General features: G+C 47.9%; 9 protein-coding genes across 9 annotated transcripts; 5 read left to right on the forward strand and 4 right to left on the reverse strand.

Annotated features, from left to right (window-relative positions):
• Positions 1 to 36: 36 nt before the first annotated feature.
• Positions 37 to 1730, forward strand: V1508DRAFT_273526 (DHS-like NAD/FAD-binding domain-containing protein). The gene is made up of 3 exons (XM_066936498.1): positions 37 to 457; positions 515 to 1608; positions 1678 to 1730. The coding sequence occupies exons 1-2, from the start codon at positions 292 to 294 to the stop codon at positions 1375 to 1377; spliced, it is 1029 nt and encodes a 342-aa protein (XP_066793258.1). The 5' UTR covers positions 37 to 291; the 3' UTR covers positions 1378 to 1608; positions 1678 to 1730.
• V1508DRAFT_451881 (uncharacterized protein) lies at positions 1654 to 1960 on the reverse strand (the record flags this gene model as incomplete). Its single annotated transcript, XM_066942514.1, has 1 exon — positions 1654 to 1960. One exon carries the CDS (start codon positions 1958 to 1960, stop codon positions 1697 to 1699), a length of 264 nt encoding a protein of 87 aa, XP_066793259.1. The 3' UTR covers positions 1654 to 1696.
• On the reverse strand, positions 1731 to 2658 carry V1508DRAFT_273527 (uncharacterized protein). Its single transcript, XM_066936499.1, has one exon. The coding sequence runs from the start codon at positions 2416 to 2418 to the stop codon at positions 2014 to 2016; it is 405 nt and encodes a 134-aa protein (XP_066793260.1). The 5' UTR covers positions 2419 to 2658; the 3' UTR covers positions 1731 to 2013.
• A 1554-nt stretch (positions 2659 to 4212) lies between these two features.
• Positions 4213 to 9407, forward strand: V1508DRAFT_425215 (ABC-2 type transporter-domain-containing protein). Its single transcript, XM_066941400.1, has 3 exons — positions 4213 to 4848; positions 4901 to 5506; positions 5557 to 9407. Exons 1-3 carry the CDS (start codon positions 4522 to 4524, stop codon positions 9106 to 9108), a joined length of 4485 nt encoding a protein of 1494 aa, XP_066793261.1. The 5' UTR covers positions 4213 to 4521; the 3' UTR covers positions 9109 to 9407.
• A 566-nt stretch (positions 9408 to 9973) lies between these two features.
• V1508DRAFT_425219 (thiamine diphosphate-binding protein) lies at positions 9974 to 12172 on the forward strand. Its single transcript, XM_066941401.1, has 2 exons — positions 9974 to 10583; positions 10636 to 12172. The coding sequence occupies exons 1-2, from the start codon at positions 10034 to 10036 to the stop codon at positions 11889 to 11891; spliced, it is 1806 nt and encodes a 601-aa protein (XP_066793262.1). The 5' UTR covers positions 9974 to 10033; the 3' UTR covers positions 11892 to 12172.
• Positions 12173 to 12177: 5 nt separating this feature from the next.
• Positions 12178 to 13017, forward strand: V1508DRAFT_425221 (replication factor A protein 3). The gene is made up of 3 exons (XM_066941402.1): positions 12178 to 12448; positions 12519 to 12621; positions 12684 to 13017. Exons 1-3 carry the CDS (start codon positions 12299 to 12301, stop codon positions 12749 to 12751), a joined length of 321 nt encoding a protein of 106 aa, XP_066793263.1. The 5' UTR covers positions 12178 to 12298; the 3' UTR covers positions 12752 to 13017.
• Positions 13018 to 13037: 20 nt separating this feature from the next.
• V1508DRAFT_425224 (DNA polymerase alpha/epsilon subunit B-domain-containing protein) lies at positions 13038 to 15281 on the forward strand. The gene is made up of 2 exons (XM_066941403.1): positions 13038 to 13595; positions 13652 to 15281. Exons 1-2 carry the CDS (start codon positions 13216 to 13218, stop codon positions 15150 to 15152), a joined length of 1881 nt encoding a protein of 626 aa, XP_066793264.1. The 5' UTR covers positions 13038 to 13215; the 3' UTR covers positions 15153 to 15281.
• Positions 15065 to 19958, reverse strand: V1508DRAFT_425227 (P-loop containing nucleoside triphosphate hydrolase protein). Its single transcript, XM_066941404.1, has 3 exons — positions 18299 to 19958; positions 17469 to 18245; positions 15065 to 17408 (listed from the first exon to the last, which is right to left on the reverse strand). The coding sequence occupies exons 1-3, from the start codon at positions 19502 to 19504 to the stop codon at positions 15312 to 15314; spliced, it is 4080 nt and encodes a 1359-aa protein (XP_066793265.1). The 5' UTR covers positions 19505 to 19958; the 3' UTR covers positions 15065 to 15311.
• A 402-nt stretch (positions 19959 to 20360) lies between these two features.
• On the reverse strand, positions 20361 to 24538 carry V1508DRAFT_360255 (P-loop containing nucleoside triphosphate hydrolase protein; the record flags this gene model as incomplete). Its single annotated transcript, XM_066937140.1, has 3 exons — positions 20361 to 22457; positions 22510 to 23286; positions 23342 to 24538. The coding sequence occupies 3 exons, from the start codon at positions 24536 to 24538 to the stop codon at positions 20361 to 20363; spliced, it is 4071 nt and encodes a 1356-aa protein (XP_066793266.1).
• Positions 24539 to 27781: the final 3243 nt, after the last annotated feature.

The raw sequence follows: 27781 nt of genomic DNA on the forward strand, positions 1-27781 counted from the left end.
TTTAAATTTAGATAGACATGCAAAGAGCATCGTAGTGTTACTCTATAAAGACTAGTGCGCGCAGTCCCCATCAATTAACAAAACCCAAATACTGTCGGCTATTCGACACACTTGACAGTGAGTTGGACAAGCGCGAGATGCCCACAGAATATAACATACCTCACGATTCTATTCTGCGACCCTCATTTTTACGATTACTTCTCCTACAACTGTCAATTCCAACGATCCACTTGAATCTGGGCAGATATCCAGTTTTTTGGATCGGGGCTCATACCCACTGTCAGCTATCCGATGACTGTTGACCATCCAGTATCACGATCGGCAGTGCCTTACCAGTTCGACAATCACGTTTTTCCCACACCATCTACACAGCTAGAGACATTGACGCCTTCGGCTGCTGCCAATCTCGCGTCATTTCAGGCGTACCTCCGATCCTCGAAGCGCATCCTTGCTTTAGGTTGGTAAATCTGTCTCAGTGCTGGAATCATCCGTGGGCTAATGTATATCATTTCAGTTGGAGCGGGCCTATCGGCATCGTCCGGCCTGCCAACTTTTCGCGGCACTGGTGGATTATGGCGGAATTACGATGCCATGGAATTGGCAACGCCGGAAGCATTCAGCAACGATCCATCTCTAGTATGGCAGTTCTACTCCGCCAGACGAGCAGCCGCGCTCCAGGCAATGCCAAACAAAGCGCACTACGCTCTTGCAGAGCTCGCCAAGCGTATGCCTGACTTTCTTACTCTCACACAGAACGTCGACGGCCTGTCGACGCGCGCGAATCATCCGCCCAATCAGCTATTACATTTGCACGGCAGCCTGTTCTCGCTCAAGTGCACATCTTTTTATTGCGATTTCCAGGAAGATAACCATTTCACGCATCCACTCACTCCGGAACTTGCGATCGCATCGGAAATATCGGCGCCGTATGCACATATACCGCTATCCGGTCTGCCTCATTGCCCAAAATGTCATACCGGACTCCTTCGACCTGGTGTTGTGTGGTTCGGTGAGGCGCTGCCATGGCGCGCAGTCAAGGCTGCAGACGATTTCATATCGGCTGGTAAAGTCGATTTGATTTTGGTGATAGGCACAAGCGGAACTGTATACCCTGCCGCGGGATACGTCGACCGCATACGTATGCAGGGCGGCAAAGTAGCTGTATTCAACATCGACATTGATGACAGTGAAGGCGAGGACGACTTCCCTGAGATGGAACCTGAACGCTCGTATGCAAATCGAACAAAGTGGACATTTGAAGGGGACGCCGCGGAGTGGGTTCCCGTGGCCCTGGAACCGATTATCGGACCGATCGAGGTTCAGGAAGGGAGTGACGGAGAAAGATTCAACCTTGCTGTAGGCAGGTCAGACGATTAATAGTCATATGGCCAGGTCCGATTCTAGTGTAAATATTGTGTATATAATGCGATTCAGGCGTTCAAGGCGTATATGGAACAATGCATTTATTCGCGTTCTGGTACAATTACCTGGCGACTGCAACTTCGAGGGGTCGGAGGTACGACACTCCAAATGCGTATCTAGTTTCAATATATAGCTTGGTTCCAACTACAGATATTCGGAACTAAGCGAATGTATTATTTAGCCAAAGTAAGTACAAGACTATGCTTCAATTGAATCATTTGCCATCGAAGTCAACCTATATTAACAGACGCCAAGCTAGTAGTATATCGATGTCTCAATTGGCCCTCCATAACTCGTACGAGGTGTATGCAGCATCGCACACAGTTCTAATAGATCCGCCCCATTTCTGGTCCGCGATGTAGTACATCATCTCGACTCTGCCAATGATCCACACGATCGCGATTACCGGTTCCGCTAGCCCGATACACATGTACATCGTCGCCCTGTAATCGTACCGCGACTCTTCGTTCAACGTTGCGACTTCGAAAATGCTCGTCGCCGGCACAGCAGTGATAAAGGTGAGAACGAGTGTCGCCATTAACGATAAGAATTAGCGACTTACTCCGCACACCGCGTGGTTGTATAACGTGCTCAGTTTTCTGGTGTCGCTGAGCGCGATTTGCGTTTAGAACCGAGTCCGGCAGGTATGTGCCTGAGTATCTCTCGATCAGTATGCGTAAAGAGTCGGCCACGTCTTGTCGTTGTGTGACTCTGAATCGGGTACACTGCAGCGAGCGTCAGAAGAGGCGTGCATTCTACCAGAACAAAGTATATCATCGCGACTTTGCGGAACGTCAAGTAACTTTTCTGAGTCGATGCTGAGACATCGTAGTACGCTGACATCGTGACAATGAGCGTGACCAGGACACTAGTGATACCGATCCGTGCAATGCAGTGAATTACAGAGGCGGTTGATGTAACGAACTTGTAGCCACGAGCGATATTGCTCCACTGGATGACCATGTTGACGGCGCTCAGGAGGGCGAAGACGACCATTAAACCTATTGATGCTGGAATGTCGTCTTTCTTCACAGGATAATCGCCGAACGTGGCATGTAGAGTGAAGTTCCATCGGACGATGACAACGCGAATCTGACGTGTACGTGAACAGAGTCCAGGCGTTGACTGTTATATGACCAAACGACTCTGTGGCTGCTATTGTCCATGCGAATAGAGGCCGAGGTTATCTAGGAGTGATATGTTAGTCATGACGATAAGTAGCTCCACCGGAGCACTTATCGATTCTCCTCGCGGAGACTCTCCGGTTCTGAAATTGCTGCGGGTAGTTTCTCTCCATTTGTTCCTGGGCCGATGGTGAGGAGGCTGACGCTCCAGATGAGCAGTAGGAGGGCTTTGAATCCCTCTAGCTGTTTGGAGTCTCGTTCTAAAGAAGGGCTGCCGACGCTATCAGTTCTAGCCGGAGCCAGGATGAGGCACTATCTTTTGATTGTGTCGCCGAATTGGAATCCAAATCCATGAGGTTGGTAAAACGATGTCGGATCGGTCCACACAAGTCTTGTCTATCGAAGAGAAGCTTAATAGGATCTTATTTAGCGTGCCATTCATTGACTTCGTTTTCTAAGCTTTTGTTCTACCCATTGCTTGATTTCACGGATTATTTTTTTTGTTTAGCTAAATTAAAAAGGATAGGTTGTCTACATTAAAATGAAGGGTAACAACACTCAGTGTTACGATAGGATAGGTGAATATCCTCCAACGCTCTACTAAAGTACAATGTATTTGGAGTGATGAAACACTAGAACGACTGCCATTGCCACTCCGTATGCAGTAGCCACCACTAAGACTTCTCGTTGGCGCTGATGAGAAATGCTAGGAACTGCGAGCTTAAGCTATAGGCACGGCGTTCGTACTAGTGTACACACGCGTAAAGCGGAGGAGGTGAATATCGAGAACAGCGACGACGTCGATGCACATAGCCAATGGATCGCGTTTATAAGCAAAATCTTTGATTTTGGAAAGTGCCATTTCTTTAGGGCTAGGGTTGCATTGTCTAGTGTACTATCATTATTAATAAGGCATCGGCCGTGGGCCGACCAAGTGTTTAGCGGAGGGCAGCTACTTTGTCCATTTAATTGGTATAGTTATAATATTTATCGTATTCTTATTAGTTCGCATTGGTTCTCCGATGGCGGTCAGTATCCCAGAAATTCGGTTTCAGCAGAATAGCGACCTCGGGTCGTCTTACTGACCTGGATTAGGTTCCTCGACTTACGCCGAAATAGCTTGCGGGGAAAGACGGGTGCTGAACAGGAGACGAAGGGATAACCCCAAGCTTTAGATAAAAATCATTAATTTTAATTTTAATAACTAATAATTTTCGGACATTCGGAGAGTAAGCACACTATTCCTCTTTGGGATCCACTTCACAACTCCGAAGGTCTTTCAGCTTTGTTCTTGTTCCATTCAGGCAGCGCCCCACTGCAGCCGAAACGTTAATTAATTATTGCCGGTAGGTTCAGGTCTGCGCATGCCAGAACGCCTGTTTGCGCCACCGCATGCGATTTGTAAGCTGGCGTCTGCACTTGTACTCATTTCTCTTCGAAGACTGTTTGCGCGGAGTGACTCATTCGAATTTAAGTGGAAATAATTACAATTGCCGATAAAGTCATATATATTACTTCTTTTCGGACTACATGATTGTGTAGAAAGAGTCTATTAGTCACCACCGAACGTGTGAAGCTTGTTATTAAGCTCTAGCTAACTGTTCTGAAGTTGTAAACCTTATTTGCTATCGGCCAACAAATTTCCTGCGATGTAAAGACCGATATACGGTGCTCCTCGATACATATCCCCGACACCCGTGAAAAGATTCACGTTAAATTTTCACTCCGTCGGTTTTTGGTCGGTCAGTTGGGACCATAAATTCATCTCGCTCCCGTGGGATTTGAAATTCACGCGCTTTGTTGCTAATCGGATGGTCGAGTTGGTCAGCAGGGGCCTCCAGTTCGTCCGCAGTCTCGTAGGATTTGAAATTAGATAGTGCATGTTGCCATAGCTACACTAGATATATATTATACCCTACCTACCTTAGAGAATCATATACGTTTGTAGTATCAAACCCGGTCCAGCAGTTACGCAATGTCGACGCCAGGCAGCAGTGGCTCGATGGCATCCACATTGGGAGCATGCGAACAGCGTAACGCCACGATTAGCGACGGTCGGTGGGGTGAGGATGTCGAGGGTGTTGGTGTTGATGTCGCCCAGGCGGAGCAAGAGTTTGAGGAACTTCGACAACAGTTATCGCGCACCTCGAGGATTTCACGGATTACTTCAGCGCGTTCGGATGCCGGAGAATATGATATTGAGAAGAACGCGGTCGATGACGACGAGGAAGGCTGGGATTTGGAAGCTTGGATAAGGAATGAAACGAAGAAGGAGCATGACTCTGGTCTCAAACCAAAGAGGGTACGTTGAATATGGAATTGCTATTAGGGGACACCGCTAACAATCGCTCTAGATCGGTGTGTCATTTAAGAATCTCACGGTCACGGGAGTTGGAAGCGGCGCGAACTATGTCCAGACATTTAGCGACGCATTTTTGGGATTCTTCGGGCTGGACATCTGGAACTTTATCAAAGCACACGGTCCGGCGAGTTTACGACCCAAGCCACCCATGCGGACAATTATTCGGGAGTTCAATGGACTTGTCCGAGCGGGAGAAATGCTTCTTGTGCTGGGCTCTCCCGGTTCTGGTACTACGACATTACTACGTGCTCTTACCAACCAACGAGATGGATATGTTGCGGTCGATGGCGAGGTTATTTACGATGGCATCGATGCTGAAACAGCCGCCGAACAATATCGGGGAGAAATTATCTTCAACTCTGAGGATGACAATCATATATCGACGTTGACAGTCGCTCAGACACTGCGGTTTGCATTGAGCTTGAAGACCCCGGCGATGCGAATTCATGGAGAGACCAGAGCGGAATTTGTGGACAAGCTTCTTAACTTGTATGTTAAGATGTTTGGTATTGAGCACACTTTGAACACCTTAGTGGGTGGTGATGCGGCTGCCAGAGGCGTTTCTGGAGGTGAAAGAAAGCGAGTGTCGATTGCGGAGGTAAGTGTTTCCTAGATATGTTAACTTGTTTACAGCCTAACAATCATTAGGTCCTGGCCAACAGAGCCGCAATTGTCGCGTTTGATAACTCTACTAGAGGGCTGGATTCATCGACAGCTGTTGATTATATCCGTTCACTGCGAATAATGACGGATCTGATGCACTCTACTACTATTGTGACCCTGTACCAGGCTGGCGAGTCTCTATATCGTGAGTTCGACAAAGTATGCTTGATTGATTCGGGGCGCCAGATATTCTTTGGCCCGGCAGATGAAGCTCGACAGTACTTCTTCGATCTTGGATTCGAATCGCTGCCTACGGTAACGACTGCTGACTTCCTTACATCCGTTACACATCCCGTAGAACGCCGGATACGACCGGGTTTTGAGGATCTGGCACCACAGACTCCGGAAGCTCTTGAAGCGGCGTTCAAGGCATCTCGATATTATACAGATTCCCTGAAAGAGATCGAGGAGTATCACACTGAATTGCAGAACACTGGGCACGCTTCGGCTTCAGAGTTCGTTAAGGCAGTCGAAATGCAAAAAGCAAAAAGTTTGAGCAAGGCTAGTCCTTACACAGTGTCGTTCGTGCAGCAAGTACGCTACCTCGTTATGCGGCAGTTGCAGCTTCAGTGGCAGGATCAGGTTTCTCTGCGGTCGAAATTAATAAACTCGGTTGTTATTGGCCTGGTTTTTGGATCGCTGTTCTATAACATCAAGCAGGACACCAGTGGCGCATTCAACAGAGGCGGAATTCTTTTCTTCGCTCTGGTTTTCAACGGGTGGGTGCTGATGATTGAGTCGGGTATGGTTATCGCGGGCAGAAGTCTTGCGAATAAACATCAATCATTCGGTATGTATCGGCAATCCGCATTGGCGCTGGCAAAAACGATTGCGGAGTTGCCACTCCTATTCGTTCAGATCACTGTGTACATTCTATTCCTTTACTTCCTGTCGGACCTTGCACGGACGCCTGGACAGTTTTTTACGAGTCTCCTCTTGATCTTGACGTCAACTTTTGGACTGCTCTCTTTCTACCGTGCCGTCGCAGTGTTCTCGAATGACTTCAATGCCTGTCTCAGACTTGTTAGTATGATTCTCTACGCCTTAGCCTTTGCAGGAGGGTACGTCAAGTCGCAATATTCGATGCCGTGGTGGTACCGTTGGATCTACTATATAGACCCGCTATCATACGCCTTCTCAGCACTTATGTCCAATGAGTTTCATCACCGCGAAATGCTCTGCGCGCCTGATCAGTTGGTTCCCGCGCTCGGCCCACATGGATCGCCAGTCGATATCACTAACCAAGCTTGCGCACTCCCTGGATCTGAGCCTGGAGAAAAATACGTTAATGGCGATCGATACGTGACCATACAGTTTGGTTACGAACGACAAGACCTGTGGCGCAACTTCGGTATTCTCATTGCGTATTTTGTGTTCTTCCTGATCGTACAAGTGGTCGGGTCGGAGTTGATCACTTATAGCACTGCAGCCGGAGGTCAAGTCAAACGATTTGTCAAGCAGCGCAATTCGGCGCAACTGCAGTCGCACTCGACAATGGCGACGACTGTCCCTGGCACAGCCACGACAACTCCATCATCGCCAACTACGTCTGAGAAGGAGATCGATGGAGAGAAATCGTCACCTGTCAGGCAGGAGGGACCTCTATTCACTTTCCGAAACGTGAATTACGTTATTCCGACCGCAAATGGTCCACGTCAGCTTTTGGACGACGTCGAAGGGTACGCTGCACCTGGCAAATTACTTGCTTTGATGGGCGCCTCCGGCGCTGGCAAGACGACGCTCCTGAACACACTTTCGCAGCGTATGACATTTGGAACGGTTACCGGTGAATATCTTCTTAACGGATCGGCTTTGGGCAAAGACTTCCAGCGAACGACGGGATTTGTGGAGCAACAGGATCTTCATGAAGCAAACCAAACTGTCCGAGAGGCGCTGAGATTCTCTGCTCGATTGAGACAGCCCGCAGATGTTTCCCTGGCCGAGAAGTATGCGTATGTCGAAGATATTATCAAGCTCCTTGATCTCGGTCCAATTGCGGACGCGCTTATCGACTATGTTGGCTGTGGATTATCCGTCGAAGAACGCAAACGTGTGACAATCGGAATAGAACTGGCATCTAAGCCGCGATTGTTGTTTTTGGACGAGCCGACGTCTGGTCTTGATTCCGAAGGCGCATTTTCTATTGTAACATTCCTCCGCCGGCTTGCTCGAGTTGAGAATCTCAGTATTATTTGCACGATCCATCAGCCATCTAGTATTCTGTTTAATCAGTTTGACAACCTTTTGCTTTTGAATCGGGGCGGCAAGACCGCATATTTTGGACCAATTGGGGACAATGGCGGGTCGTCTGTTATCAGTTATTTTTCGAAACGAGCGGCTCCTCCGGCACCAGACGAGAATCCGGCCGAGTACATTTTGGAAGTTGTTGGTGCAGGTATTCGTCGATCAAAGACGGATTGGTTCCGAGTATGGCAGGACTCAGAAGAAAAGCAGAACCTGGGCAATGAAATCAGCCGGCTGCTTGAAACGAGAAAAGGTACTATTTCCACGGAACAGCGGCCGGGCGAAGATCTGGAGTATGCGGCGCCATTGATGGAGCAGATCAAGGCTGTTACCATACGCTTATGGCTGATTTTCTGGAGAACCCCTTCATTCGGGTACTCGGTAATTTTCAACTCTGTCATCTGTGGCATTATTTCTGGTGTTGTGTTTTTCCAACTCAAAAATACGATTCTTGACATGCAGTCTCGGGGGTTCTTGATGTTCTTTGCTATTATCGTCAGCATCCCGACGATTAACGCGATTGAGATTCAATTCATCCTGGCGCGAGACTTGTACGAACTTCGTGAACGGAACTCGAAGGTGTATTCCTGGATCGCGCTGGTTTCTGCATACCTTATCACTGTGACGCCATACGCGATTCTTGGATCCGTTACGTTCTTCCCGATTTTCTGGTATATGCCTGGCATGGAAATGAAGGCATCAATTGCTGGATTCGGGTTCTTCGTTGTTCTCCTGCTGCAGCTCTGGCACAATTATCTTGCGATATGGCTTGGAGCTTTTGTTCCTTCGTTGATTACGGCGGGTATCATCAACCCGTTCTTCTTCGTTATCACGGAGGTCACAGTTGGTATCATGATTCCGTATACCGCCTTGAACGGATTCTATAAGCACTTCATTTACTGGGTCAATCCTTTGAGCTGGATTATGCGCGCACTCGTCACTACAGCAGTGCATGATGTTCCAGTTATCTGCGGCGAGGCCGAACTCGCGACCTTCACACCGCCATCGAACATGACATGCGACGAGTTTGCTGGCTTCTGGGTTGAGAACTATTCTGTCGGCACGCTACTCAACCCGGACGCAACTTCGAACTGTCAGTTCTGCCAGTACACCGTCGGCGATGACTACTTGCGTCAGATCGGGTTCAGTTACTCAACGAGGTGGAGAGATCTTGGCGTGTTCTTGGGCTTTGTCGTGTGTAATATCTTTTTTGCGTATTTCATGTATTATGTGATGAGAGTGGCCAAATGGAATTGGATTGGAAAGCTGAAGAAGACCGTGAGACTAGGGTGAGGAATAATCATATAGGGCATAGCAAATAGATAAGAGTGTGACCGATCAATGTGCTCCCCGGTCGGAATAATACTGACAGTCAAGCAGACAGCTAGGCACTTTTTGCGTATTTCATGTATTATGTGATGAGAGTGGCTAAATGGAATTTGGATTGGACGGTTGAAGAAGATGGTGAGACTAGGGTGATGAGTAAGTATGTATAATATTTTGAGCCGTATAGAGCATAGCAATTAGCAAATTAGATACGATTGTAACTAATCGATGCAATTTTGCATATTAACAAGTTGCGTGGTTGCGAGACAAGAATAACTAAGAAATGTGGGAGCTCTTGCCGCGCAGTATAGTAGAGGTAAGGGTTACACGTCTGTCTCGGAACCCGGAAAGTGCCGGACACATCGAACACAAATTCCGTGATCAGCGCGGCTCTGTCGAGGTGCGGTGGGCCGACACCGTGCATAATAAGACCGGTACCTGTCATCAGGGGAATGCGCGAATGCTGCTAAGCAATTGGATTGCGGCGTAAGAGAGTAAACCAAAAAGTGGCGTGGTCCCGGATTAGCTGTTCACAATGTGAGTGGAAATCAGACGAGGAAGTGTTCGGTTGGGAGGTGGCATGACGTCAAGCCATATGGGACATCATCGCCGGTGCTTGTTCAGATCGCGTCTCACCTTGCCCGGTGACAGGCACAAATCACCCGCTCCGTCACCTGCTCCACTCATTGCCACACATCCTTCACTGGCAAAATGCCGCTCCCCGTAACCGGCAATGGTCCGATCTATACCAATTGACTGTCAAGGCGGCGGCCATAATGAACGCCGTCACACCTATAAAACTACTGCTGCTCCTATCCCTTCTGTTCTGTGCTATATCAATTAATATTACCCAATTTATCCTTCCTTACCAATTTTTCGACAATCTGACACAATGACGATGACGGAGACGGAGACGGAGACGGTCTCTCTTGGCGATTACCTCTTCCAACGTATTCACCAGCTTGGGATCACCAAAATCCTCGGATGTCCTGGCGACTTCAACATGACCCTCCTCGACCACATCTTCAACGTCGAGGGACTCGACTGGGTCGGCAACTGCAACGAGCTCAACGCCGCCTATGCTGCCGATGGCTACGGCCGTGTCCGTGGTCTACCCGGGGTTCTTGTCACGACATATGGCGTTGGCGAACTGTCAGCCATTAACGGCGTCTCTGGTGCCTTTGCTGAGCATGTTCCTGTTTTGCACATCGTCGGAACGCCGGCACGTCCCGAGATGGAGTATCGCATGTGGATGCATCATACACTGCCTGCAGGGTCAGACTCAGAAAGCCCCGATCACCATGTGTATCAGCGAATGAGCGCTCCGGTGAGGTGCGTTTGTGCTGTCCTGGACGACGTCGACACACTTACAGAAGAGATTGATCGTGTGCTGATTACAATTTGGCGCAAATCCTTGCCTGGATACATTTATGTTCCACTTGGCAAGTTAACATTGTTTTGTGGTTTGTAGCGAATGGTGCTAACGAAACTTAGACATTGTTAACGCGCCAGTCCCTAAATCTAAGCTGGATATGGAGCTGAAATTCAAGATCATCAACCCCGATCCTTCCCTCGAAGATGCACTCGTGCTCGAAATCCTTGACGCAATTTACAAATCTAAGTCGCCGACAATTCTAGTCGATATTCTTGCTCGCCGTCATCGCTCACGCAAGTTGGTCATGGAACTTATCGACAAGACTCGAATCCCGTCGTTTTCCACCGACATGGCAAAAGGTTTCGTTGACGAAGATCATCCTGCGTTTGTCGGGCAATATAATGGCCGGTTGTCGCTCCCTGGTGTTGCGGAAGCTGTCGAAAGATCAGACGTGGTCATCAACATCGGACCGTTGATCAGCGACTCGAATACGGGTGGCTTCACGCGCTTTATCGAAGACAAGCATTTGATTGTGCTACATCCTTCCTATGTCGAAGTCTTTGGTGTGCGTCATGAAGGGCTTCATTTCCTTCCAATTTTGGAGAAGCTTGTCACGAAGATTGACAAGTCAAAGTTGGCCAAATTTAGGACTGCGGAGTCATTCAACATTGGTCCGCCTAAAGTTGTTGAATCTCCGGCAGACATCTCGAACTCATATTTCTACAAGTATATCGGAGACAACTTCTTACAGGCTAATGATATCGTATTTGCAGATTCGGGCACTGCACAGTATGGTATTAACGACGCAAGGTTTCCAAAAAACATTAATTTTACCACCCAGTTGTACTACTCTTCCATTGGTTTCGCTCTACCCGCTGCACTAGGAGCCTGTGTGGCTCAGAGAGAAATCGACGCTGAGGGAGGTGCCAAGGCACGTGTCGTACTGTTCGAAGGTGATGGCAGCGCAATGATGACGATTCAGGAATTGTCCACAATTACAAGGAATGGATATAACCCAATCATCTTCCTAATTAATAACAGCGGATACACAATTGAGCGCGCAATTCACGGACCAGAAGCCAAATACAATGACATCTCGCCCAACTGGCATTGGACTGAATTGTTTAAGACGTTCGGTGCGGACGAGAGCAAGTACTTTGCCGCCCAAGTCACTTCAAAGAAGACATTGGAGGACTTGCTGGCGAGCAAGGAATTCGCTGAGGCGGAAAGCAAGGCGAGGTTTGTGGAAGTTGTTATGGATAAGATGGATATCCCCTGGCGATTGTCTGGACAGATGGCCATAATGGGCGAGAAGGTGAAACAATGGTTCATCGATTATAGCACAGAGAGGGGAGAGGTTCCTCGGGCGGTGTAATTGGCATAGATATAGTAGGCCGCATTTGACTTATGTATGCTCTACTTATTATCAATATATGTCCTTGCAGACATCTGGGTATACCGGAATGCCGTATGCGATAAACGGTTAGGAACATTAAAAGACATAGAAGCTACGCCCAATTCTCCAGTTTACAGGATAAAAATATATGAGGAGTAAATTTTGGATTTTATTAGATATTAAGTATGTGGGTGGCATATAATTTGTGTTTTCGGCAAAAGATTACTGCAGTTGTGTTTCTAATTCGCGGAAAACTGTAAGCGCGCGTGCACGTGCGGCGACCACAGCAACACGGTTGGGATCTTCCCATTTCGAGTTTCCACTAAACAGCCATCCGAAGGGTCTACAATTTGTCTAACATATTCCGCGCAAACTTATTATTTACCATGAGCAGCGAAATTACTCCCCGTGCCAACGCTCCATTATTGCATTTATTTCAGGGCAAACCTGTTCGTCTGATCGGCAAGGTTACAGAAGTTCGCGGCGAAACTGCCACGCTTGACGCTGCCGGATCAGTCACTGTATATGCCACTAGAGTACGTAACATCCTACCTACCGAATCAAAGTCTTAGGGGTCTAGTATTGACTGTATTACATTGAATATAGGACAGCAATTTCAAAGAAGGAAACGTCTATGAAGTTATTGGCAGGGTACAGCCTGACCTGTCAATGAAAATGCTCGACGGAATTGATTTTGGCACGAATATCGGTACGTCATGACTGTACAAATTAATTAGTCCGGTTACGGTAGTTATTGACTGTTAATCCTAGATATGGACAATGCGAACGCTCTTGCAGAATTATCTCAACGCCATCATGAAATTTTCTTCGACAAGTAATAACATGCTAAAAGTCTGCAGAATCACAAAGCCGGAGTGCCATCGGCCCGACAATGTCCAGAATGTTGGGACTGTGTTGGATAGGATACGATATCTTCTTTGGGTGGTTATTATATGACTTCTGGATGGAGCGAACGGGGTTCTCGCGGTCTCTATTTGCGTGTGTACATTAACAATTATTTATTTAAGAATATTTGTAACGCTTGTCCGACATGCGATTATCCGAACATGAATTTTATATTATGTCAATAAACCATTATTCTCTAGCTTGCTCTTCGATCGTTCGTAGTCACCGGGACCGAAATTGCTCTTCCCTTAGGGCAAACGCGAACGTGACGCGCTTCTCTGAGACGCGCAGAGCTAGCCCCAACCCTAGCATCAATGACTGCTCGACGCGTTCTCGCTTCATCCATCCATAGCATCCACACATCAACTATAGCAGCATCAGTCGGGACACGTCTACTATGCCATCAATAGAGGAATCTACCATGGCGGTACATCTGGGTGATAATATCGACCCAGAAATTGAGTCCATGTGCGAGTCCTTACAGAAGTCCTACGCCCTGAGTCCGTCTGACCTCTTTTACAAAATCGAATCCTACAGGCTCGAACTTGCAGGCAAATGTGACATTTCTACAGTTCCAGTGACAAAACAATTGCTTGACGACTTGCGGCAGGAATTTCAGGCGCAGCTTGAGCGGAAACAAATGAAGCAGCGCTCGGCCAATGGGGGTACCGCTCAGATAGGTTCGTCTCTTGCGCCGGGAGTCACGCCTGCGAAACGGAGATTTGCCGGATCGGCTGCGACGCCGACGCCACTGAAGAGCTCGCCTTTTTCTGATAAGTAAGAAAACGTATTGTGACGTGAGCTCGAAAGATCTAGCTAATACGACATATTAGGAACAGTACGTTCGCGACGCGGACTGACGCGGGCAAGGTGCTTGAGACATTGAACGGCGAGATTGAAATCGACAGGCTACACACATCGCCCGAGAAAGCCAAAATTACAGCATTTATGGACATAAAGAAATATCAATACAGAACCATGCGCCAGGTACTGCTTGAGGCTTCAGAATACCTGGATGAGCGGATAGAGCGATTTGCGGAGCTAATCCAGGAACAACTGGCAGACGAAGTACGGAAGAGCGACAAGCCAGACGCGGTCCTGGTCACCGCGGCCGAAAATCTCTCAAATCCAGCTGCGATTACGCATGAAGATGTTATTGTTGTTGGAAGAATAGTGTCGGATTCGGTTCATGCGGCGGATTCATCGAAGGTTAATGAGACCTCAGTGCTCCTTGAGACTAGCAGACGACTGGGGTCCGGAGCCCGAGTGCCATTCAAGTTGTCGCTTGAGCTACAGGGTGAAGGCAAACAACAAGTGTCGCTTAGTTTATTTCCAGGCCAAATTGTGGCATTACGTGGATGTAACCCTTCTGGCTCTATGTTCATTGTCCGGGAGGTCCTGTCGTTTCCGGCGTTGCCTTTGCCGGTCTCACCTCTGCGAACCCTCCGCCAAACTGCATCGCTTCCGACGCGTATGATTATTGCCAAGGGACCATTTACCACACAAGATGACGTTGCCTTCGCTCCACTGACCGAACTGATCGATCAGTGCATATCAGCCAAGGCTGACGTTGTCATTCTCCTCGGCCCCTTCATTGACGGTACGCATCGTTGTTTAGTCGATCCCAGTAAATTGCCATACGCCAATCTTAACACGCTCGAAGATCTTTTTCGGACAACAATCACTGCCGAACTTCGACGCCTTGAGTCGGCTCTTCCTACGGTTCAAACGTTCCTTGTTCCTGAATCAGGCGAGCGAGAGGCAGTGCAACGCCATGTCTCGTTTCCCACTCCACCTGTCGGAGACGCGAAGAAGACGCTGGGAATGCCTAAGCGTTCAAAGTGGCTCAGTAACCCGGCATTCGTGGCTGTCAATTCATCAGTCCTCGCGATCGCGAACATTGACATTCTCATGCAACTCTCTAAAGTCGAGTACCTTCACCGCGTTGGGGCAAACGATATTGTCGAGCGCAATATTTTGGCCAGAGGAGTGAAGAACCTGCTGCAGCAGCGATCGCTGTATCCAGTGTTCCCTGGACAGCCTGACGTCCCTCTAGAAATTTCATATCTCGGATTGGCTGAGATGAGCGTCGCTCGACCAGATATCTTGATCGTGCCGTCGGACCAGAGATATTTTGCGAAAGTAGTGGATAACGTTGTGGCTATCAACCCTGGTGCCTTGACGAAGCTCCGAGCTGCGGGCACTTACGCGGTGGTCGATATCGCGCCGTTAGAGGATACTAAGACGGCGGTCGCAGATAGTGGAGAGGCCGAGAATGAGCTGATATTTCATAAGGTGTGGGAACGGTGCCGTGTTGACATTAAGAAGATTTGATGGCATGGATTAGGAAAGCTTTACAGTGTAGATTAGATTGGTGAATTTAAGACTAATCGAGATTCTAGATTGAATATCCGTGCTGTTGAAATCTATGTCTTTAGTATATATCCCCCAACCAAAGCTAACTGACAAGTCTATTATCACCCAACCCCAAGCCTAATTCTTTTCTAATGCCTGCAATTGTACAAGATCAAAATATTTGCTCCGATTAGCCAACAACTGTTGATGCGTGCCACTCTCCAAAATCTTTCCGTTCTCAAACACATAAATGACGTCAGCGTTCTGGATGGTGCTTAATCTGTGCGCGACAGCGATTGTTGTTCGACCCTTTGCAGCTTCATCCAGGGCAGCCTGCACGATTTTTTCGGATTCACTGTCGAGTGCTGACGTGGCCTCGTCTAGCAGCAAGACCTTCGGCTTCCGAACGAGGGCCCTTGCGATCGCGATCCGCTGTTTCTGGCCACCAGACAAAAGAGAACCCTTTGTACCGCACAGAGTATCATAACCCTCAGGTAAAGACGTAATAAAGTCATGGATATTCGCTTGCCTACAAGCTTCAATGATCTCTTCGTCGGTCAAGGTACTAGGTGATCCTAGAGCAACGTTGTACCTGATAGTACCAGCATAAAGAACTGGCTCCTGTTGCACCAGCGCGATGTTCTTTCGATATTCCGACACATTGAGCGTCGAGATGTCACGCCCGTCCATAAAGACAGTACCCCATTGTGGTCGATAGAATGACTCGATCAATCCAATTGTCGTACTCTTTCCGCATCCTGATGCACCAACCAGAGCCACAAATTGGCCTTTCTTGACAGACATATTCAAACCTCTGAGTACAGGCACATCAGACCGGGTGGGATACCGGAAATAAACGTCCCGGAATTCGATTTCACCATTTATCTCGTCTGCTGGTATAACACCGCCCTCCGCGCTCCACGCATCAATCTCCGGCTCGGAATCTAACAGCTTCTTGATATTCCTGCCAGCTTGCAAAGCTTTGCTCATTTCAGGCGCAAATGAAAATATCGTAGTCGCATTCTCTAATCCAAAAACTACGATAATGAAGATGACGAAAAACTGGTTCAGCGAATATTCACCGCTGGCGACAAGTTTACCACCATAATAGAAGGCAAGGGCTATAACATAGTACTGCATTCCACGACCGATCGCTACAAGCGCGGCGGACTTTATATTCGCAATGCGATTACCGTCGATAATGACTGCCAAGGTCCTGCGGTAACCGGCTAGAATCTCTTGTTCTCTGGTAAGCGACAATACCGTTCGAATAGATGATGTAGCTTCGCAGGCATAGTTGGACGATTTGGCGTGGTGACCCTTCATGGTCTCCGCAAACGCCGTCATAAACTTGAACCGGAAATAGCCAATGGCAAGCATGACAGGAAGCGCGCTCAAAAGGACTAAACCTAATTTATATCCAAACGCAACGCAAAATATGAAGCCACCAAAGGAGGTCACTATCGACTCCACCAACTTATTCGCCGTTGCTCCACCAATTGATTCTATACTCTGGGCATCTCTGGCAAGAGAAGACGTCAAGGCACCGGTAGTGTGCTCACTGTCATCAAAATATGAGATGTCCTGGCGTAATAAATGACGGAAAACAAGAGCGCGAATGCGGCGAACTAAGCGACTGGATGAATAGCCAAACATACTGCCTGATGCGCAACTCGTAATCAAAAGAACTACTGCCTGCATGAACAAAAATCCTGCAACAGCGTAGACGGCTCGTCTGAGCAGAGCATAGTCATTTGGATTATTGTACTCTTGAATACGTTGAAGAGCCGTAGCGTACAATACCGAAAGACCAATATAGGCCATACCAGTAATCGCACCGGAATACAGACCTATAAGTAAAACTGTAAGATCCCGCCGAGAAATGCTGTAAAGCAGGGAGACAATATCGACAATGGAAGCCGGTTTCGTGACCTCGACCTTCTTGTGGAAGATAGTACTGGCAACGGTTCGTTTGGTCTGTACCCCGGTCAAGGCCGTTCCAAAATTTGAAAGCTCTATTCCAGTATTTGCACCAGCTTCTTCGTCCTCAGTCATGCTGTCAGAAGATTCGGTGGTTTCCTTCAAGGCCTCGATACTTTGGGCCTGAACAAGGTTGTAGTACTCGCCCTTCCTGTTAAGGAGTTCTGTATGAGTGCCTTGCTCAATGATTTCACCAGTTCGCATAACAACAATTAAATCGGCATCTTTGATGGTAGAGAGTCGATGGGCAATAACCTGTCGTTAAGTGTTACAAATTTAGACCTGGATAAGGTAAAAACAACCAAGAATACATACTATAGTAGTTCTCTTCCTCGATGCTCGATCCAAAGCTTCCTGAACAACCCCTTCACTCTTTGTGTCCAATGCAGATGTAGCCTCATCCAACAATAGAATCTTAGGATTTGCCACGATCGCTCTCGCGATAGCGATACGCTGTTTCTGACCGCCTGACATTAAAATTCCGCGTTCTCCCACACCGGTATCCAAGCCGTCCGGGAGAGTTTGAATAAAGTCCCACGCGTTGGCCTGCTTGCAAGCATCGACGACCAGTTCACGTTTTTCGACATCCGAGGCATGCTCGTATGGTGTCCCGATCAAACCATAGCAGACATTCTCAAAAATGGAGCACGCAAAAAGACTAGGTTCCTGAGAAACCAATGCAATCTTCTGTCGAAGCCACCGCGTGTTCAATTGAAGGATGTTGTGTCCGTCAAGCAAAACCTCGCCACTAAGAGGATTGTAGAAGCGCTCAATCAAGCCGACAATAGTACTTTTGCCGGAACCAGATGCGCCCACAAGAGCAACAGTCTTTCCTGCGGGAATCTTGAGACTGAAGTCGCGGAGCACAGTGACATTGGGACGAGACGGGTAGATAAACCGCACGTTTCGGAGCTCGATGTCGCCCTTGACTTCGGCCAAACGCTCACCTTCTTCAGATGACGAATCAATTGCCGATTTACGATCAATTGTAGCAAAGATCTTGGTCGATGCTGCAATCCCGGTCGAAATGCTAGTGAGGTAGGGAGAAATAATGGTAAATGAAAATGCACCCTGAGAGAGCGTAAAGGTAGTCTAAAGAAGCGTTAATAGAGGTATCATCACCGATGTTCATCAAGAACATATACCGTCATCATAATTGCAACGTTAACTTTGCCCTCAGTCAAAAGTCTGATTCCCTGCCAATACGCAAGCGCGTCAATAGTCATTGCGAAGAGGAATGTCAAACCAGATCGAAGACCGCTAGCGTATCCTGCTCTAATGGCCCATTTCTCTGATGTGGCAAGGAAACTATCATAAGCCCGGGCCATACGGTCTTGAATGCTGAACGCCTGGACATTACGAATACTGGAAATTGTTTCTTCCGCAAGACTTCCACCGACTGAATACCCTTCTTGGGACCGTTCTGAGAACTTCGTAATAATCTTTGACCCAAAATAAGAGGTAAGTATAATCATGATAACATTTCCAATGATAATCGAGGACAGGATATATGACCTGGAGTAGGCAATGATAATGGCTGCAATAAACGTTGTAGAGTGAGATATAACGTAAGACACTTTCTCGGACATAGCATCCTGGAGGAGCACAGTATCTGATGAAATGCGAGTGGTGATCTCTCCAGATCCTAGCTTGTCGAAATAACCAATATTTTGTCTGAGTGTCGCGGCGAGGTAATGCTCCCGAATCCTAGATGACAGGACGTCTGCCCTGTCTATAAACACAAAGGCTTTGGTGAACGTCAAAATAGTGACCCCGAGTCCAAGCAAAAGAAAGTAGAGCGAGAATTGACTGACATTCCGGACAAAGTCACTGTTGTCCATGTAATTGTAGTCGTATTCATATTCCGTACTATTAAATGACTCATGGTAGAACCCGCCCTGGGTATTGTTGTAGCCTGCATATGTCGAATTATACCAATTATAGTAAGACCCATTGAAATACGACATCATTGATCCAGATGGTAAGTCGGTAAATTCTTGAGTAGCTGCGCCAAACACAATCGCCAAGAGAGGTCTCATGACACCTTCCCCAACGGAAGCTACGACTCCGAGGGCAAGAATAGCGATGTCCTTCCTCCCGGCATATCGAAACAACCTGAGAAATGAAGCTGGGACTGGTGAAACATGGACCTGCTCGCGCAGTGTTTCGGCATCATGATCAGGCAGGCCAGCGAATTCGTCGTCAAGGCCAGAGATTGTAGAGTATCCCTTGCTGGTGGATTCATCCGATAGAGAAGAACCGTCAGACCCAGAACCTACTTGAATATTGAGAGGCTGCTTCTCGTTTGCATCGCTGTCGGACGACGAGAGCAGAGATTCCTTTTCCGCCATGCCCGGTTGTTTTGCTAGCCAAAATACAAAGGGGGACAGCCAGAATAAGATATTTACATATTGGAGTGAGGCTGCATGATGGTTCTCCTACGCGTCAGCGTCATCAAGATACAGAACGAACTAAGCTAAGCAGATTAAATTTGTGTGTATGATTCTTAGAGTTCTTACTGTGTGACGGCAACAGTGTCGTGTCGCGTTATGGAATGGACACCACATTCAAGTGCACCGCACCGAGAATTGCAGAGGTCGACAGTAAAATGTCAGCATTGTAAGCCGTGGCTGGCGAGGACAACCACTGGTGTGGTTCTAATCTGCATGTCGCTTCCCAGTAGTAAATTTAATGGCTTACCAACAACTTCAAGCCGTAGACATATCGCCGAGACATCCGAATTTAAATCCGTATTACTCATTTAATACTTATCGGAAGTCTAACCACCTCCGGTGTGCTTTAGCTTCGGACCCACTGAGCCACGACCCTGCCGCGCGTACCTTTCAGCCTTGCTTCAAAACGAACAGGTATGTTTTCACCCACCACTACCGATAACTAATTTTGACTATAGTCAGTAGAGGACGTGTAGACAAATGACCCAGCATTATTGACTGTACTTCCAACTTACGACGAAAATGACCAATCAAAAAAATTTATTGTCCAATCCAAACTGTACAAAATGAATAAATTATCTACTATAAAAATATAACCTCTATACACCCACATAACCCCGATGCATCAAATCCGAATCATTTAAAAGGAATAAAAGGAGTGGAAATCAATCATACAAACTGTAGCATACAAACTCCGCAATGTAAAACTTAGTCTATCCAATCCAAAAGAGTATAGGCCCGAACAATGATTCTTTTAATTCTTCTCCAACGCCTGTAACTGCACCAAGTCGAAGTACTTCCCCCGGTTGGCCAACAATTGCTGATGGGTGCCGGTTTCTAAGACCTTGCCGTTCTCGAAGACATAAATCACATCGGCATTCTGAATCGTACTCAGTCTGTGAGCGACCGCAATGGTTGTTCGGCCCTTGGCAGCATCATCGAGAGCGGCCTGCACGATCTTCTCAGACTCACTGTCGAGCGCTGAAGTAGCCTCGTCGAGGAGTAGAATCTTGGGCTTGCGAATAAGTGCTCGGGCGATGGCGATGCGCTGCTTCTGACCTCCAGACAAGAGAGTACCCTTGGTGCCACAAAGCGTATCATAGCCCTCTGGAAGAGACATTATGAAGTTATGAATGTTAGCCTGCTTACAGGCGGTCTCGACCTCCTCATCTGAAACTGGGCGAGGGGAGCCAAGGCTGACATTGTACTTAATAGTGCCGGCGTATAGCACAGGCTCCTGCTGCACTAGAGCGATATTGTTTCGATAAGCAGAAACATTGAGAGTCGCAATATCCTGTCCGTCAAGGAAGACCGTACCTCGCTGTGGACGATAAAATGACTCGATCAAGCCAATCGTCGTACTCTTACCGCATCCAGACGATCCAACCAAAGCCACGAACTGGCCCTTCTTGACAGACAGATTCAGGCCTCTGAGAACAGGCACCTCAGGCCGCGTCGGATATCGGAAATGAACGTCTCGGAACTCGATCTCACCATTAACTTCTTCCTCAGGGATAACATCGCCCTCGGAACTCCAGGCGTCGATCTCAGGAACGGACTCTAACAAAGTCTTAATGCTGCGACCAGCATTCAAAGCCTTACCCATCTCTGGAGCAAAAGTGAAGACAGTGGTAGTATTCTCTGAACCGAAGACAACAATGACGAAGATGAGGAAGAACTGGAAGAGAGAATATTCACCGCGTGCGACAAGAATCCCACCATACCAGAAACCAAGGGCCATAATGAAGTACTGCATACCACGCGCAAAGCCGTCCAAGAATGCAGACTTGAAATTTGCCACTCGGTTGCCCTTGATTAGCGCCTCCAAGTTAGTGCGATATCGCTCAACAATTTCCTCCTCTCTTGTCAATGACAATACAGTTCGAATAGCTGACGTGGCTTCGCACGCGTAGGTAGACGACTTCTCATTGCCCTCCTTTGTCTGCTCCACAAACTTGGCCAAGAACTTGAAACGGAAGCCTCCAATGATCAAAATTATGGGAACCGTTCCAAACATCACTAAGCCAAGCTTGAAGCCAATGATAACGCAGAAGATGAATCCACCAATGAAAATTACCATAGATTCCACTAGTTTGTTCGTGGTTGCACCACCAAGTGCCTCGATGCTCTGCGCATCACTCGCTAGTCCAGCAGTCAAAGCGCCAACCGAATGTTCATCCGCGTCGAAATAGGAGATATCCTGACGGAGCAGATGGCGGAAAGACAAAGTACGAATGCGACGGACAAGGCGGCTAGAAGAGTAACCAAACATGCAGCCACCTGTTGTGCTGGTAATAAAAAGAATGGCACCGTGCATAAACAGGAATCCGGCAATCGGATACAGTGACCTCTTAAGCTCCTCGTAGTAATAGGGCGTGCCATATTCTTGGAGGTACTGGAGAGCGAATCCATATAGAACTCCAATACCGATAAATGCCAAGCCAGTTATGGCGCCAGAGTACAGACCAATAAGCATAGATGTAAGGTCTGCACGTCCAATCTTATACAGCATCGCAAAGACTTCCAGGATTGACGCAGGCTCCTTTGCCTCAACTTCCTTGTGGAAAATAGCACTTGAAGTTGACTTTGAGGTGCGGACCTGGGTCAAAGTCGAGTACTTGGCAAGGGGGATCCCAGCCTTCTCGTCCAAGAGAGCCTCGCCTTCGTCAGAGTCCTCAGACTCAGAAGAGTCCTCCTTGAGAGCTTCGATACTCTGAGCCTGCACGAGTCCGTAATAGTCGCCCTTCTTCGCGACGAGGTCTTCATGCGTACCCTGCTCAAGAATCTCTCCGGTGCGCATGACAACAATTAAGTCAGCATCCTTGATGGTGGAAAGACGGTGTGCAATGACCTGCTACTGTTAAATCATACGACCATACTGATCAAACTAGAAGTGCACTTACAATAGTAGTTCTATTCTTCGAAGCTCGATCCAATGCTTCCTGGACAATGCCCTCGCTTTTGGTATCCAGCGCCGAGGTAGCTTCATCCAAGAGCAAGATCCGAGGATTTGCAACGATTGCTCTTGCAATGGCGATTCTCTGCTTCTGGCCACCAGACATCAAGAATCCACGTTCGCCAACACTTGTCTCCAATCCGTTGGGAAGATCCTGAATGAAATCCCAGGCGTTGGCTTGTTTGCAAGCCTCGATAACCAGTTCACGTTTCTCAACTACCGACGCGTTCTCGTACGGAGTACCAATCAAACCATAGCAAATATTTTCAAAGATGGAGCACGCGAAAAGACTAGGCTCTTGCGAGACCAGTGCGACCTTCTGACGCAGCCATCGAGTGTTCAAGTCCAGGATGTTGTGTCCGTCAAGTAACACCTCGCCAGCAAGAGGGTTATAGAAGCGCTCAATCAAGCCGACAATCGTACTTTTGCCGGAACCAGATGCGCCCACAAGAGCAACAGTCTTTCCTGCGGGAATCTTGAGACTGAAGTCGCGGAGCACAGTGACATTGGGACGAGACGGGTAGATAAACCGCACGTTGCGGAGCTCGATGTCGCCCTTAACTTCGGCCAAACGCTCACCTTCTTCAGATGATGAATCAATTGCCGATTTGCGATCTATGGTCGCAAAGATTTTGGTCGACGCCGCGAGGCCCGTTGAGATGTTGGAGAGATAAGGCGAAATGATAGTAAACGCGAATGCACCCTGGAACAGCGTCATAATAACCTAAAAGAGGCGTCAATCGCTGCAGTTGTCACTAAGGCGCATCAAGACCACATACCGTCATCATAACGGCAACGGTGACTGTACCCTCAGTCAAAAGTCTAGTCCCCTGCCAATAAGCAAGCGAATCGATGCTGAACGCAAACAGGAACGTGAGACCGGCCTGCAAACCACCAGCATAGCCGGCTCTGATGCTCCATTTCTCGGAAATCTCAAGGAATTTGTCATATGCCTGCGCCATGCGGTCCTGGATGCCAAAGGCCTGAACATTACGGACACTTGAGATTGATTCTTCGGCAAGACTACCACCGACTGAGTACCCTTCCTGCGAACGTTCCGAGTACTTCGTGATGGCCTTCGACCCAAAATATGAGACCAAAATAATCATAATGACATTTCCGATAATGATCGAGGAGAGAAGGGGAGATTGAGTATAGGCGACAACTGTTGCAGCCAAGAAAGTGGTAGAATGTGAGATAACGTACGACACCTTCTCCGACATGGCATCCTGAACGAGGACAGTATCCGATGCAATGCGAGTGGTAATCTCCCCAGATCCGAGCTTGTCAAAGTATCCAATATTCTGTCTCAAGGTCGCGGCCAGATAATGTTCACGAATACGAGAGGACAAAACTTCAGCACGATCAATAAAAATATACGACTTGATGAAAGTGAGAATCGACACAGCGAGGCCAATCAACGCAAGATAGAGAGCGAGTCTGCTGATACTGCTGATGAATAGGCTGTTGTCGAATGCCTCGTAATCGTAACCATATTCGCTTGAGAAGTTTCCAGTCGAGTTGTATTGATAGTACGACGATGGGCTTGTAGTCTCGTTGTAGTCCATATGTGTTTTGTTGTATCCATTGAACATCGACATCATTGCTCCGGTCGGCAAGTCAGTGAACTCCTGAGTCGCGGCACCGAAAACAACGGACATGAGAGGTCTCATAAGACCCTCGAGGATGGAAGCTCCGAAGCCAAGAAACAGAATAATCTTATCCTTTTTGTCCGCATATCTATACAGTCTGAAAAACGACGCAGCGACACTCGGAACATGTACTTGTTTACGGAGGATCTCTGCATCGTTGTCAGAGAGGCCAGCAAACTCGTCTTGGAGCCCCGCGATCGCGGAGTAACCTTTCTTCGACCTTATCGACGAAGTTTCAGATACTGATTCAGCTGTAACCCTCAGTGGCTGCTTCTCGTCTGCGTCAGCCTCCGACGAGCTAGAAATTGAGTCCTTCTTCGTCATGCTGAATGCTAGCGGAGTAGCAGAAACGGTAGGCGAAGAGTGCAAGAAGTCAGGAACAGGGGAAGGGAAGCGAAAGAGTGACTTATAGCAGCCGATGCAGGAGGTGGAGGTACATCATAGATAGGTACGACATCAGCGTGGGCGATGGCTCAGTGTACCTGGAGTCACCAGGAGACACGACCGGCAATTGAGAGTGCCGATAAAGGGCTCTCAATCCAAAACCAAACACTGGTCTGTGGGACAAAAGGTACGCCATGAAACCCGCAAAAATAGTAGTACATGAGAAGGTCTGACACGGGCAATGCCCGTCAGACAAGCATCGAGCGCACTGGCCAGGGCCTAAGTGCTCGAGGATTGGAGGACTGGCCAAGATTCGCGCGATAAGACGACTCTGTCAGAGGGCATGATCGGAGATGCAGCCACATTATTTCGCATTGCAGGAGATCGCCAAATTATGTATGAAAATTATACGGCCTCTGCCTATGAGTAATTATCGAGACTGCCACAGACTGCCACAGGCCGTTATCATGCTAGCGTAATAATTAATCTGCAGATAGCAGATTAGACCATGGTTTATTAGTTTGAATGTTCCCAAAACAAAATTTTCAGAGAATTTACAGATTTGGTAGATAAATAACTCGTATCCGGTGGGGGCACCAATCCCCGAAGACCTGAGGATTCTTCTAGTTAGCACACCGAGCCCCGAGTACGGAGGCTGGACACGTGCAGTTAGCGGGTGCGATAGGAAAGCGCATTCTAAGATTCAGTCAGATAGCGAGATGGGTCAAAGTCGCTTGTACCTGGGTACTGGAAGAGCCGCAGGCAACTCGGGACAAGTTGCCCTTTTGGGGATTGGACATGGCAATTACGAGCCAGCCATTCAACGCATCTGCCCCATAAATGGACCAAATAAGAGAGTCAGTACGCAATAATTTCGTGAGTCGCTCAAGAGGCGTGTTCTAGGTACCCCGCTAACACGAACGCGAATACGCACCGTACCTAAGTCAGGGTTTGCTGGTGACCCCTCGCTCAAATGCCCGTCTTTCAGCAGGGCCAGGAAACTGCTGCCATTAGCCGTTCCATTAGTCCTTCACCGTCCTGGAAGCTGTTCCACGCAGACCCGAATCCACTGACAGCAAGCTAACGATGGCCACGACCCAATGTGTGCTCAGGGTTTTCACGTTGCTCAGCCAAATACAGATCCTTCCTGGGTTTGCACAAATGAGACATTCGCCAAGCCTACGGCAGTCTAAACTCTGGTTGCCACTGCGCCCGGCCAACTGATACCAATCCTCGTATTTCGTATTTGGCTCGAGCCGCACGGTCGGCCAATGCGGAAGCTGGGACCGTACTCTTACCCTTACCCACTCAGACTCCAAGGCTGTCACCTCGACAACCAATGCCATAACAATCTAATATGAGATGAGCGTGATGTACACGTTGGACGCTCAAACTTGCTTGTTGTTTACCGACTTACACTCTCTGAAAGTATGGGTCTCATCTACTAGGACATTTTCAAGCTGAATGAGCAATTCATTTTGCGTAGAAATATATATACCTGCTCACGAATGTCGGCTCCTTGCTCTATCCTGTCGCTTCATCCTGCTTACCTTGATCGTTGTGTGATACGTTCTATATTCCCTGGCCTAGAAACATTGTGACTTCAAACTCACATAACTGACCAGTTTGGCGATGGCATCGCTCGATCTTCGTCAAGTCCTCTTGTATCAGACGGCCCGCCAAACCGCGGATTTCAAATTACGAACAAAATGTCGAGACCAGTGGTTCCACCTTGCATGCCATCTGGCAAGACCAAATGGCAAGGAGACAAGCCTCATCGCACAGCCACTCTCTTCAGTGAGAAGGGCGAGTAGCTCGCCCGACGGTCGAGTGACTGTGCTCGCATTCGTATAGATTTTAGAAAATCTAAAGGAGAATCTATCTAAAGGAAGTCCGGTACAGGCGACACTGGATTCGTCATCACGCTTACTTGCTAGAAGATCTCTTCCTCCCAACTCAATGCCATTACCGACGGCTAATCGTGCTCCATAACTACGATAACCCACGAGCAAGGCATCCAGTATTTGTTCCGAATGGTAATAAAGGATGTTACCAGCAGCCGCGCTGATTCAGAGCTTGACTCGCTTACAGCAAAGATTACCCGTGAACGAGGAAGAAAGGCAGACAACTCGTCAAGATGTCTGGCATGGAATAAAAGGCCTCATACCCTTCCTTGCCCTCTTCCTCCTCGAGTTCCTTCTATTTGATAAACCTCACTAGCCTATGCTTGGCAGTTGCCTTTATGGCCAGGTAGATTAGCTGCGACAATCAAAAGGAAGGTCATGATCTCGGATGTCCGCAGTGATGATATTACGTATCTACTAGGACTATCCCGTCCAGACTTCAATGAATGGCCGTGCTCAGTCGCCCAGCCCATTAGTGGCGTCGGTAGACAAATGGATCAATGCGCTTGGTGATTGAGAAACAAAGATACAAAAGGGATAGGTAGAAAGTTCGGGGAAGCTGAACGCAGACTGGTCCTTTATTCATTTGTTTGACGTTACAGTTTCGTTCGTCACTTCCTTCTTAATTACTTTTGACTAAAACTAACAAAAAGTATAGCATCAACCAATGAATGGCTGATGATTCCATCAGTTGATGCTGCTGCTCCAGGGGCTGATGTAGGTAGTTTGTAGGTCGCCGCACAAATTGCGTCCTCGGCAACTGCAACTGAGACCACTTCGGCAGCTCCTAGCGAAATCAGTGAACAGCACAGCATTACATGTTCATACTTCATTAATACGTCAAGATAGTCCGTGACGTCTTGCTATTTTCTTCCTCAAGTCGTCAGGGACTATCATGAGATTTCATTACGGCTGGCCCACTGACCTCAGAATAACACGTGACTTACAATACAGACTGCGACTCATACAGTGGCTCAAGAAATCAGTAAATTCAATCCGCAAACTCGCAACCATAGTATCCGACGACCTCTAACGGATATAAACCTTCTTCCGCAGGTTGAAGAATAAGGCGAAAAGCAAGGCTAGAGTGTGGCTCTAATATTTAGCGCCTTTCTGGATGCACAGACCTTTGATGCTGGACGCTAATGACGGCTTGGCCCATGGTAATATATCATCTTTTCGTTCAGGAGAATTATTTTGCGCGGATTTCTCATCTCTGTGTCTCTTTCCTCGCAAGCAACTCACGATATTCCACAGGTCTTTTCATAGTGAACGGCCA

This window comes from Lipomyces doorenjongii, assembly GCF_038497915.1.
Source record: "Lipomyces doorenjongii strain NRRL Y-27504 unplaced genomic scaffold V1508scaffold_78, whole genome shotgun sequence".
Taxonomy (NCBI): Eukaryota; Fungi; Ascomycota; class Lipomycetes; order Lipomycetales; family Lipomycetaceae; genus Lipomyces; species Lipomyces doorenjongii.

Bases quoted from the DNA above. Each gene is read 5' to 3' on its own strand.
- V1508DRAFT_273526 (XM_066936498.1), top strand. From the start codon at position 292: ATGACTGTTGACCATCCAGTATCACGATCGGCAGTGCCTTACCAGTTC. The intron at 458-514 runs GTTGGTAAATCT...ATATCATTTCAG, and splicing joins GAAGCGCATCCTTGCTTTAG to TTGGAGCGGGCCTATCGGCA.
- V1508DRAFT_273527 (XM_066936499.1), bottom strand. From the start codon at position 2,418: ATGGTCGTCTTCGCCCTCCTGAGCGCCGTCAACATGGTCATCCAGTGG.
- V1508DRAFT_425215 (XM_066941400.1), top strand. From the start codon at position 4,522: ATGTCGACGCCAGGCAGCAGTGGCTCGATGGCATCCACATTGGGAGCA. The intron at 4,849-4,900 runs GTACGTTGAATA...CAATCGCTCTAG, and splicing joins CTGGTCTCAAACCAAAGAGG to ATCGGTGTGTCATTTAAGAA. The intron at 5,507-5,556 runs GTAAGTGTTTCC...AACAATCATTAG, and splicing joins AGCGAGTGTCGATTGCGGAG to GTCCTGGCCAACAGAGCCGC.
- V1508DRAFT_425219 (XM_066941401.1), top strand. From the start codon at position 10,034: ATGACGATGACGGAGACGGAGACGGAGACGGTCTCTCTTGGCGATTAC. The intron at 10,584-10,635 runs GCAAGTTAACAT...AACGAAACTTAG, and splicing joins ATACATTTATGTTCCACTTG to ACATTGTTAACGCGCCAGTC.
- V1508DRAFT_425221 (XM_066941402.1), top strand. From the start codon at position 12,299: ATGAGCAGCGAAATTACTCCCCGTGCCAACGCTCCATTATTGCATTTA. The intron at 12,449-12,518 runs GTACGTAACATC...CATTGAATATAG, and splicing joins TCACTGTATATGCCACTAGA to GACAGCAATTTCAAAGAAGG. The intron at 12,622-12,683 runs GTACGTCATGAC...TGTTAATCCTAG, and splicing joins TGATTTTGGCACGAATATCG to ATATGGACAATGCGAACGCT.
- V1508DRAFT_425224 (XM_066941403.1), top strand. From the start codon at position 13,216: ATGCCATCAATAGAGGAATCTACCATGGCGGTACATCTGGGTGATAAT. The intron at 13,596-13,651 runs GTAAGAAAACGT...ACGACATATTAG, and splicing joins AGCTCGCCTTTTTCTGATAA to GAACAGTACGTTCGCGACGC.
- V1508DRAFT_425227 (XM_066941404.1), bottom strand. From the start codon at position 19,504: ATGGCGGAAAAGGAATCTCTGCTCTCGTCGTCCGACAGCGATGCAAAC. The intron at 18,246-18,298 runs GTATATGTTCTT...ACGCTTCTTTAG, and splicing joins ACGTTGCAATTATGATGACG to ACTACCTTTACGCTCTCTCA. The intron at 17,409-17,468 runs GTATGTATTCTT...ACTTAACGACAG, and splicing joins CGAGGAAGAGAACTACTATA to GTTATTGCCCATCGACTCTC.